The sequence below is a fragment of the Herpailurus yagouaroundi genome, unplaced genomic scaffold, assembly GCF_014898765.1.
Source record: "Herpailurus yagouaroundi ecotype Mexico unplaced genomic scaffold, PumYag 161, whole genome shotgun sequence".
NCBI classification, from domain to species: Eukaryota; Metazoa; Chordata; class Mammalia; order Carnivora; family Felidae; genus Herpailurus; species Herpailurus yagouaroundi.
Genome location: NW_024412402.1, coordinates 11294286 through 11304149, shown reverse-complemented (window position 1 = coordinate 11304149; position 9864 = coordinate 11294286). Strand labels below are relative to the sequence as shown.

At 56.5% G+C, this 9864-nt stretch overlaps 1 protein-coding gene across 4 annotated transcripts; it reads left to right on the top strand.

Annotated features, from left to right (window-relative positions):
- The first annotated feature begins 4269 nt into the window (after positions 1 to 4269).
- On the top strand, positions 4270 to 9864 carry MFRP (membrane frizzled-related protein). 4 transcript variants are annotated; one of them, XM_040483308.1, is made up of 13 exons: positions 4283 to 4653; positions 4779 to 4875; positions 4965 to 5078; positions 5201 to 5371; positions 5505 to 5718; positions 6118 to 6248; positions 6386 to 6511; positions 6745 to 6821; positions 7227 to 7375; positions 7808 to 7938; positions 8084 to 8215; positions 9363 to 9490; positions 9615 to 9864. In XM_040483308.1, the coding sequence occupies exons 1-13, from the start codon at positions 4600 to 4602 to the stop codon at positions 9837 to 9839; spliced, it is 1749 nt and encodes a 582-aa protein (XP_040339242.1). In that variant the 5' UTR covers positions 4283 to 4599; the 3' UTR covers positions 9840 to 9864. The 4 variants fall into 4 exon arrangements, with proteins under 4 accessions (XP_040339245.1, XP_040339244.1, XP_040339243.1 ...); XM_040483311.1 differs by lacking the exons at positions 7227 to 7375; positions 7808 to 7938 and adding an exon at positions 7456 to 7513 and having other exon boundaries at positions 4270 to 4653; XM_040483310.1 differs by lacking the exon at positions 5201 to 5371 and having other exon boundaries at positions 4276 to 4653.

Below are 9864 nucleotides of genomic sequence, written 5' to 3'. Positions count from 1 at the left end.
GTTGGTAAGTGACGGCATCTTGATTTGGGAAGGGTCTGCACCCAGGAAGAGCTGTGAGCCTGTTAGTCGCCACATGTTTTACTGCTACCACCAGACTGTAAATTCCAAGTTCCTGAAAAAGTTGCCCACTTTTCAGTCTAAACTTCCCAACTCTACAAAACTGAAATAGTGCACGTTTTGAATGCTCTCACCCGTATTCACCGATCAACATTTTGCCAGGCTGGCTTACATATACTTTGTTCTTGGGGGCCAAACACGTAGTGGTGAGGTGCCCTCACCACCTCTAAATACTTCAGCATGCGTCTCCTGAGAGTAAGGACATTCTCCCACATAACCTCAACATCGTCTTCACACCGAAGAAAATTAGCATATCTACTAGACATTTCCACCGTCTGCCATTTAACTGCTGGCGTGGGCACTGTTGACACTTGGGCGTCTTGTACAGACCTAGAATGAGCCACAACTGGTGTCTCCAGCAGAGGCTGGGTATAACAGAGTTTGCTCTTGGAGCAGAGTGGCTGTACCTGGATGTGGAGGAATAAAAGACTTGGCCCTTGATGAACACGAGACTCTGACTTGCCCTATTAATACCTAGAAACAGCCGCTTTTATGCTGAAGGTTTTGTTCTCCAAGGTGCTTTTTTTAAGACTTAAAAACAGATTTAACCCTTTAAAGAGAATGCTTTTTTGGAGCACTCGGGGACTTGTCTCCTTTGGTTTTGTCTTTTAACTCTTAGTACAATTTAGATTTTTCCCTTTCTGCCACTGATTTTAGAACTCTGGAAGCTGAAGCCTCCGCCAGCTGAACTTAAGAGTATTTTATTGGGGTTTTTCCTAACTGCCTCCCTGCTCCAGACACTGAAAAATCAAGGCCTGTCTATCGCATCTTTGCTGAGACCGCAGTGCCTGCTGTCAAACTCCTCACGTGGGATGAGACCGTGCTGGGAGCATCTCTCCTGGGCATTTTCCAAGAGTGGGAAAAACATCGACTCAAACCTTGGGATTTCTCCCTGACAGGCCCTGGAAGTGGCCTGACCCAGGGTAAGGTTTTAAATGCTGATGATTTCCCCCAAACCACAAGTCAACAGGATGCTCTTCAAGGTGGAAACAGGCTTCTAGCAAAGCAGATGGGTGAGCCCCAAATCACTGTAACCTGCTGTACCTCTCAACCAGTTTTTCACTGGATGTGGAAGCCACCGCGGCCTTTTTGTGGTCTCCCACAGGGGAGCAGACAGCTACAGGCAGCCCACTCCACCCTTGCACCCAGCTCTCCCTTCTGTACTTAACCTATGGCGCTTTCTCGTTCCCATGGCAACAGGTCCTAATGCTACCCAGATCCCAAACACAATCTGTCCCCCACGTTTCTTTATCCATCAGCTTTGCCTCCTAGCAACTGGAATTTCTTCCCCCACTCTTTGCTTATGTTCCAGCGGGCCTCTCCCTGGGGGAGGGAGGGAGTTCTCCCCCCCCCACCCACCCCCGCAACTGCTCTTGTGTGACCTTGAGCAAGAACCTCCCTCTTTCTGGGCCTTGTGCCTCATCTTCATTAAGGATATTGGACCTTGAAGTTCTCGGCCCAAGTGTCCACTTTCTAAGTCACTTCTTGTCTAAGTACATGCCTCCAAGTCCCAAGTTAGGGGGCCTTACATGCCTCTGGTTCCGTGATTCCAGCTTATAGAGTTACTCTAGATTTTTTTTTTTTTTTTTAATGACCAGAGCTCAGAAAATACTTTTTTCTGTAAAGCTTTAGCGTCAGGACCACAGAGGTCACCTTGTCCACCTTCTCACTTTTCCAGTGAGGACACGAGCACTAGAGAAGGCTTGTCCAAGTCCCTGGTTTGTCAGTGGCAGACGCGGGACAGTTCCCTTTCCATCTGAGTACTCTGCCTTTGGGTGAATAATTGACAGCTTTTTGCAGGACTTTATGCAGCAGATTTTCCAACCTCGTGTCTGTTAGGAACTGAGCTGAACGGCAGGATAGCAAGGGAGCTCCCAACTCTACACATCCACACACACCCGAGAGCAAAACCAGCACAATCTATCACCTACCTGGGCCCCAGCAGGGTCTGGGCCGGGCACCTCTGAGGGCCCCCATCCTTCATCACTCTATAGGCAGAAACAAGCACCAGGGCAGGAGGCAGGAGGCAGCAGAAAGAGACTAGTATTTTCAGCACAAGCAAATTATTTAATCTCTCTGAGCCTCGCAGTTTCCTTCTCTGTAATCCGAACATAACAATACCTACTCAGAGTTGTGAGTGTCTGGAACATACTAGGTACTCAGCTGTGCATTTCACACACACACACACACACATTTCCAGGACTGTACCATCAACATTCCATTCACATTTTCTTAGTGGGTGATGCTTAGCCAGTGTTTGGTTCCCCAGCCTCCCAGGATGCCCGTGCCGCCTTTTCTCCTCCGAACAACATACGATAAAGGCTCGGAATGCCCAGTAAGGTTAGCATTGCCCAAACCAAGCAGAATTCTTGACGTGGAGCCACAGTATGGACGACCCAAATCCAAGGGATGAGCATTTCTGATTTTCTGATACTCAGCATCGCCTGCCTCTCGGACATAGCGGAAGGTTGGCTGGGATTGCACTGCCATGGGATGAGGGTCAAGGCTAGGGGTGGCGGTGAACAAGGAGAGGAGGAGTAAAATTGGCAGATTTGGGTGGGCAAGGAGAAGTCGGGTCCTAATGCACACCTCTGGTGCCAGCCCTGAGCACAAGGAAAAATCAGGCATTCCAGATGAAAGTTGAGCCTGGACACAGCGTGTTCCAGGGACAACGAACAGGCTGGCCTGGCTGGAGTGGAAGTGTGAGCTAGAGAACCAGCAGGAGAGAACGCTAGAGAGCTGGAGTCCCAGAGTATTAACAGCCAACCTCGGTCTGGCCTCGCCCTTCCTGGTGAAAGAAGAACCACAGAGAGCCAAGGAGAGAGAACTGTGTGTGGGGTCAGCATGGGGGGCTACAGGAAGCTATGCTTTCAGGAATACAAGCAGAAGCCCACGGGAGCTAGAAACTCCAAGTTTCCCTTGCCCAGAGGACGGCCGTGGGCAACAGCAAAGCCAGAGAGAAGCTTCCCACACAGCCTCTGGAAAACTGTACCCTGTGCTCACAGATGAAAAGACAAATAAGGTCGCAGTGTTATTATGGAAATACTTTTGACCTCTCAAACCCTCTAAAAGCAGTCCCCATCCGAGGGTCCAAGAAAGAAAGGCTTGCCCCCCTATACAAAAGCAGCCCAAGGCCCCCCAGGGGAGGAATGGAGAAGAACCTGGGGGTGTAGGGTCTCCCCTGGGTATGAGGACAGCTGCCTTAGGAAACACAGAACCTATCTCTGTTGTCCCTTTTCTCCGCTCTGGGTTTCTGGCTTTGTTCCCCTCTGTCACCAACATGCCTCAGCCCCAGTGGAGGGTGAAAGTGGCGTGCCACGGAGAACCCTTTGGAGCCTTGGTGCCATCATTCGCGAAATGATTATGCTACCTCATAGCGCGACCTAAGGAGGGGAAACCAGTAAGACTTCCCTGCCCAGGGCCTACTACATAATGTTCTGCAAACGGTAGCCAGAAATGTCATTATACTGCCCCCACCCCCACCCTGTCCTGCCCTGCCCGACTCAGCCTGAGCATGGCTAACACAAAACCCGTTAACAAGCCCTTTTCTCTCTCCCGGAGGACAGCTGGGCCAGGCTGGGTTTTTCCAAGAGAATGTCGTCACAGAGGAAGAGGCATGAAGTGGTCCAGGTGGCAGAGTGTGGGTTTTCTATCCTGCAACAGCAAATGGCACGGACCGCCAGACTCCACCGCCTAGCTGAGAGCCTGCCCCTGTCCAAGGACTTGGCTCCTCTTCTCCTCTGCCCTTTTTCTGCAGCCTAAAGGGCCCAGGAAAAGGCAGCCAGCCCCTGAAGCTCCCCTAGTCACATCGGCACAGACAAAAGAAGCCCATACATACGACGTTTTTCCTATACTGGCTTATCTCCTTGTCCTGGTCACGCCGGTGCTTTAACAGGGACCTTCCAAAGACCCAGGCTTGGCTAAATGCCCCAGCCCCCGGATGGGAGGGCAGCAGGTTTTTCCAGGGCCCTTAGGGCTCATAGGCCTTAAAGCTGCCAAACCTCGACACCTAGCTTCTAAGGCTCCCTTATGCCTGCATTGTCCTCCTTCCCACCCACCCCAGCTCACTCAGTAGTTTGGGTGAGGTTAGGAAAGTGGGGTGTCCAGTTCCCCTGGTCACACCCCCACCGAGCACCTGGTTTCCTCTGCAGGGTGTCCTCCACCACTGCCTGTGCCTTTAAGGACTGCTGCCCTGAGCCAAGCTCTTGACCTCAGCATCCTCAGCTGAGTTGGATTAAGGGACCCTTTCATGCCTTTGCGAATTCCTTCTGCCTGCGTCCTTCCCCCACACAGAGACTGAGTAGCCAGTAGCCTGAACCGTCCGTCCGCCAAGGGCCGTCTGAAAGTCAGTCTAGCCTGGCAGCCCTTCCCCCAAGGGAGCAGAGGCTGCCCCTTGATAGGCAGTTTCGGATCAGGGAGTGGGCCCTTGGCGGTCTTGGGCTATCACAGGGACTCCAGGAAAGCCATGCAGAGCCTTGAGCCATGAAGGAATGCTCAGATATCATCCTCTGTGCGGAGGCGACAGAGCTGAGCAAGGTAAGGGTCCCATAGGACCCCTCTCCCAAGACCCAGACCCCTGCCTAGGGCTGGCCATGCCCAGAGGACACGCCAGCCAGGCAGTGCCACCACTGGCCCCCAGCCCTCAAGACTTTCCCTTTCAGACTGAGTTCTGCAATCCTGCTTTTGAGCCTGAATCAGGGCCTCCCCCACCGGCCTTCCGGGAGGATGCCAGCTGCAGCGTCCCGGCTCCCTGGCATGGTAACCATCTCAGGGGGTGACCGGGGGAGAACCGGCCCAGGAGCTGAGAGCCCAAGGGGCCCTCAAAATCCCACCCCGCACACCCACAGGTCGGCGGCCCCGAGGGCTGCAGCCAGATTGTCACTTCTCCTGGCTCTGTGTCCTCCTGCTGGCCAGCCTCCTGCTCCTGCTGCTCGGGCTTCTGGTGGCCATCATTCTAGCCCGTGAGTACCGGGCCTTGCTTGGGTTGAAAGTGCTCTTGAATGAGATTCCATGTGCCACTCTATTCATCACCCCTAGAGGACCAGCTCCTCTGAATCCCACTCCCCCATCTTCTTCCCTCCAGAGCTGCAGACTACACCCCTGCCTGGGGCCTCCTATCACCCACTGCCCACCCAAGGCTTCACCACCACCACCACCACCACCACCACCCCTACCACTCCCACCCCCTCTCCAGCAACAGGGAACCCTAAAGGACAGCTGAAGGAGGCAGGCATGAGCCCCTCACCGCAGTCCTGTGAGTACCCAGGGAAGATCTTCCTGGAGAAGAGCCCAAGATGGCAGGAGGAAGGGGGGCTAGGAAGGGGAACCTTGGAAATAAAAGGGTCTCTCTCCTTTTGAGCTCTGAACTCTAACCTTCATCTCTGCAGCCTGTGGGGGCCTCCTCCCTGGCCCAAGGGGCTTCTTCAGCAGCCCCAACTACCCAGACCCTTACCCACCCAACGCCCACTGCGTGTGGCATATCCAGGTGGCCGCAGGCCATGCAGTACAACTCAAGATTGAAGCGCTCAGCATGGAAAGCGTGGCCTCCTGTCTTTTCGATCGTTTGGAAATCTCCCCTGAGCCTGAAGGCCCCCTCCTCAGGTGGGTCCCCCTGCCCCCAGGAGATCTCACCGCTGCCCTGCGTTGCCGTCTAGAGGGCAGAACCAGGGAGCAGCGTTGGGAAAGACTGGGCTGGAAGGACACCGAGAGACCTGACCTCTGGACCCAGCTCTGCCCCGTGCCTGCTGTATGACCTTGGGAAGGTCACCCTCCCCTCTCTGTCCAATGGGGCCCCCACCTATCTTACCCACGAATAAATGCCACAAGGATGGATGTGCAGGTCAGGAAAGCCAGAGCTCCCCAGGAAATGAAAGGGCCCCTTTTGACGGCATCGCCACCAGTTCAGGGCTTGAAGAAAGAGGACCACAGGGCCCGGGCAGCCCCCAGTCTGGCTGGCCCTGAGCTCTGAGCCTCCATGGCGCCCAACCTGGCTTCTTGCAGAGTGTGCGGGAAGGTGCCTCCCCCTACACTCAACACCAACGCCAGCCGCCTCCGGGTGGCCTTCGTCTCTGACAGCAGTGTGGAAGGATCTGGTTTCCATGCCTGGTACCAGGCTGTGACCCCCGGGAACGGTGAGTGTTTTCCCACCATGTCTCTGGCTACCTCTCAAGTGTCTCCACGCCCCTCCAGCACTGGCCAAAGGGGTGGAGACTCGGGGGGGACGGGGGGGGGGGGGGGAGGGGTTCTGAATCCAGATGCCCCTCCCCAGGGAACTGTGCTCATGACGAGTTCCCCTGTGACCAGCTCGTCTGCCTGCTACCTGACTCAATGTGTGACGGTTTTGCCAACTGTGCTGATGGCAGCGATGAGGCCAACTGCAGCACCAAGCTCTTGGGTACGGGCCCCGCCAGGCACAGGGCATGTACTGTCTTCGGGCATCTGCTTCGGGTTCGGCCTGAGCTCCCCAGCTCTGGCCCAGCCCCAAGCTTGCCAGGGCATTCTTCTGACCCAGACCTTGCTTCCTCATGGGCCTGGCCAAAAACTCTCCCCTGCGGTCCCTGCCAGCCCGACTGGGCGAAGGCACAGACAGACCCTGGCAAACTCACCAGCCCCTCCTCCTCTCCGCAGGGTGTGGGGGGAATCTGACTGGGCTCCAGGGCACTTTCTCTGCTCCCAGCTACCTGCAGAGGTACCCTCACCAACAGGTAAGCCAGCGGTCCACGGGGAGGGCGGTGTGGCACACGTGGGCACACCTGTGCCCCCAGTTTGTGTGACTGGGAACGGCATGGGAGACACTGCCTTGTTCTTGGGAAGATCAGAGCTCAAACAGGCAGAAAGGGAACCGTATTTAGCGTTTACTAGGTGGCCAGGTAAGTTTCCCCTGCTGGGTAAACTTATCTCTCAGAGCAGACAAGTTAAAGGGCCTTTCTACCGCCGCCGCCGCCGAGGATAAGAGCTATCCTTAGGAGGATAGGAAAGGGCGGGGCTGCACCCGCCCGCACCCTACGCAGCCTGCAGCAGGGAGGGAACCCTCCTGGAGCTCAGCCTGGATGCCCAGACGGGGGTGGGAGAAGGGACCCTCGAACTACTCCATCCGTGCCCTCCCCCAGCTTTGCACCTGGCATATCTCGGTGCCTGCGGGACGTGGCGTGGAATTGCAGTTGCACAACTTCAGCCTAGAAGCTCAGGACGAGTGCGAGCTGGACTACGTGGCGGTGTATGAGACCAGCACCTCAGGGGCCCTGGGCCTCCTGGGCAGGTAGCAGCAGAGCAGGAGCCCCGGATACATCCCATCCTTCCTTCTGCTCTAAGCCAGAGGTCTCTTCACTGTCGCCCTAGGAAAAGGCTTGTCCTTGCTCAGCCCAAACCTTTGCTCCACATTGCCCTTCTGTGGAAGGTCAGCGCCCTCCCTTCCTGCCTCTCCTGCCCCGAAGGGCCCGTTCCACTTCCCCTCACACCCTCCCTGGTTTTTCCCATCTCCAGCTGGCTCGAGTTCAAGCAGTTTGCTTAATTCCTCGTCTGCTCCATATGTGTGTCTTCTTCTCGGGGGGGGGGCCTAAGCTCCATGAGTCAGCGGCCATGTGTCCCATCCCCTCTGGCATCGCCCCGAGTGCCAGTCACAGTGACGCCTGTGGGAACACCCCGGGTCTCCAAGGGCCCCCTGCCCAGGTCTGCTCTCCGCCTTGGGCAGGTTCTGTGGAGCGGAGCCACCACCTCGCCTCATCTCCTCCAGCCACCAGCTGGTGGTGCTCTTTAGGACAGACCGTGGCATCAGCAGTGGGGGCTTCTCTGCCACCTACAGGGCCCTCAATGCCACAGAGAGTAAGTGCCCCGGGGTGAGTGGGCGTGGGCGGTACGGCTGCCTCTGGGAGAACGAGGAAGGGCTCTGGACCTTGGTCGGGGCACCGTGAAGGCAGTGTGGGGGCACAGGCACGTCCCAGGGCACTGCCACGCCCTCTGCCTCCAGATCCCTGTGGGCCCGGAGAGTTCTCCTGCCGCGATGGAGCGTGTAAGAGTCTGCAGTGGATGTGTGACACGTGGAGAGACTGCACAGATAGCAGCAATGGCAACTGCAGCAGCCCCTTGCTCCCGCCCCCGGGTGAGAAGCCTGGCCCAGAGCACCGTGGGCAGGGCGAGGCAGGTCTGAGCCAGCTGGGTGCCTGTTCATAGCAACCCTACAGGTTGTCCTAACGGACACCCTTGTCCTCCCTGATGGAGAGTTCCCCATCCTGACTCAGGGGCCACGCCACAGAGTCCGGGAGGGACTCTCACCCAGTGGTGGCAATGGTACTTAATGTCACCCCCAAGGGAAGTGGGAATCAGGGAGTCAGTGGGTGGGGCTTCAAGAACCAGCCCAGCCTTGGGGCGCCTGGGTGGCTCAGTCGGCTGAGCGTCTGATTGTTGGTTTCCGCTCGGGTCATGATCTTGCGGTTCGTGGGTTCGAGCCCCATGCTGCTGGTGTGGGTCCTGCTTGTGGTTCCCTCTCTCTCTCCCTCCCTCTCCCTCTCTCAAAATAAATGAACAAATTCAAAAAAGAAAAGAAAAGGGGGCACCTGGGAGGCTCAGTCGGTTGAGCGTCCGACTTCGGCTCAGGTCATGATCTCACAGTTTGTGGGTTCAAGCCCCGCATCGGGCTCTGTGCTGATGGCTCGGAGCCTGGAGCCTGCTTCGGATTCTGTGTCTCCCTCTCTCTCTGCCCCTCTGCCGCTCACACTCACTCTTTCTCTCAAAAATAAACATTTTAAAAAAATTTTTTTAAGAAAAGAACCAGCCCGGCCTTGTCACACAAAGAGCCCCTCTCCACAGCCCACCTCAGAGATGAAGGTGAGGGCCACCTGGCTGGCTCAGTCAGTAGAGCATGTGACTCCTGGTCTCAGGGTCATGAGTTCAAGCCCCATGTTGGGTGTGGAGCCTATTAAAAAAAGGGGGAAGAAAAAAAAAAGCAGAAGAAGATGGAGGTGAGAGCAGGGAGTTCCTTCTGGATGCCGAGCAGTCCCTGCCAGTGTCAGTGCTCCATGCTCTGAGAGATTGAAAAGACACCTTCATGATGCCCAGGGCTGGCAAAGGATATTTGGGCAGGCTCTCTAGGATGATAGAACCCGCGATATGTGCAAAGCATCTCTCCACGTTGTTGCCTTTGATTCCCACAACAATGCCCATCTGGCCCAGAGGGAGCGATGTAGTGACTTGCCCCGGGTCATCGGCCAGTGTATCCCCACAGTGATTGTCCCCTCCCGCCCCTACAGAGCTGGCCTGTGAACCCGTCCAGGTGGAGATGTGCATCGGCCTGAGCTACAACGCCACAGCCTTCCCTAACATCTGGGTGGGCATGGCCACCCAGGAGGAAGTGATGGAGGTCCTCAGAAGTTACAAGGTGCTCCGGGCAGAGATCGGGAGGGAAACCCCCCACCCCCCACCCCCCACCCCCCGACCCCCCGCCGGAAGTGGAGGGAGCTGTGAGAGTGTGGCTCCTGAGCGCTGATCTCCTCCTTCCACAGAGCCTGACAAGTCTACCCTGTTACCAGAACTTCCGGAGGCTCCTCTGTGGGCTGCTTGTGCCCCATTGCACCCCCACAGGCAGCGTCCTTCCCCCTTGCCGCTCTGTCTGCCAGGAGGCAGAGCTCCAGTGCCAGTCCGGCCTGGCTCTACTGGGCACCCCCTGGCCTTTCAACTGCAACAGGCTGCCTGAGGCGGCTGGCCTGGAGGCTTGTGCCCAGCCCTGACCCTAAAGCAGGCACCTGCCCTCTG

Coding starts and splice junctions, on each gene's coding strand:
- MFRP (XM_040483308.1), top strand. CDS start 4,600: ATGAAGGAATGCTCAGATATCATCCTCTGTGCGGAGGCGACAGAGCTG. Junction 4,876..4,964: donor CGTCCCGGCTCCCTGGCATG/GTAACCATCTCA, acceptor GCACACCCACAG/GTCGGCGGCCCCGAGGGCTG. Junction 5,079..5,200: donor GGTGGCCATCATTCTAGCCC/GTGAGTACCGGG, acceptor TCTTCCCTCCAG/AGCTGCAGACTACACCCCTG.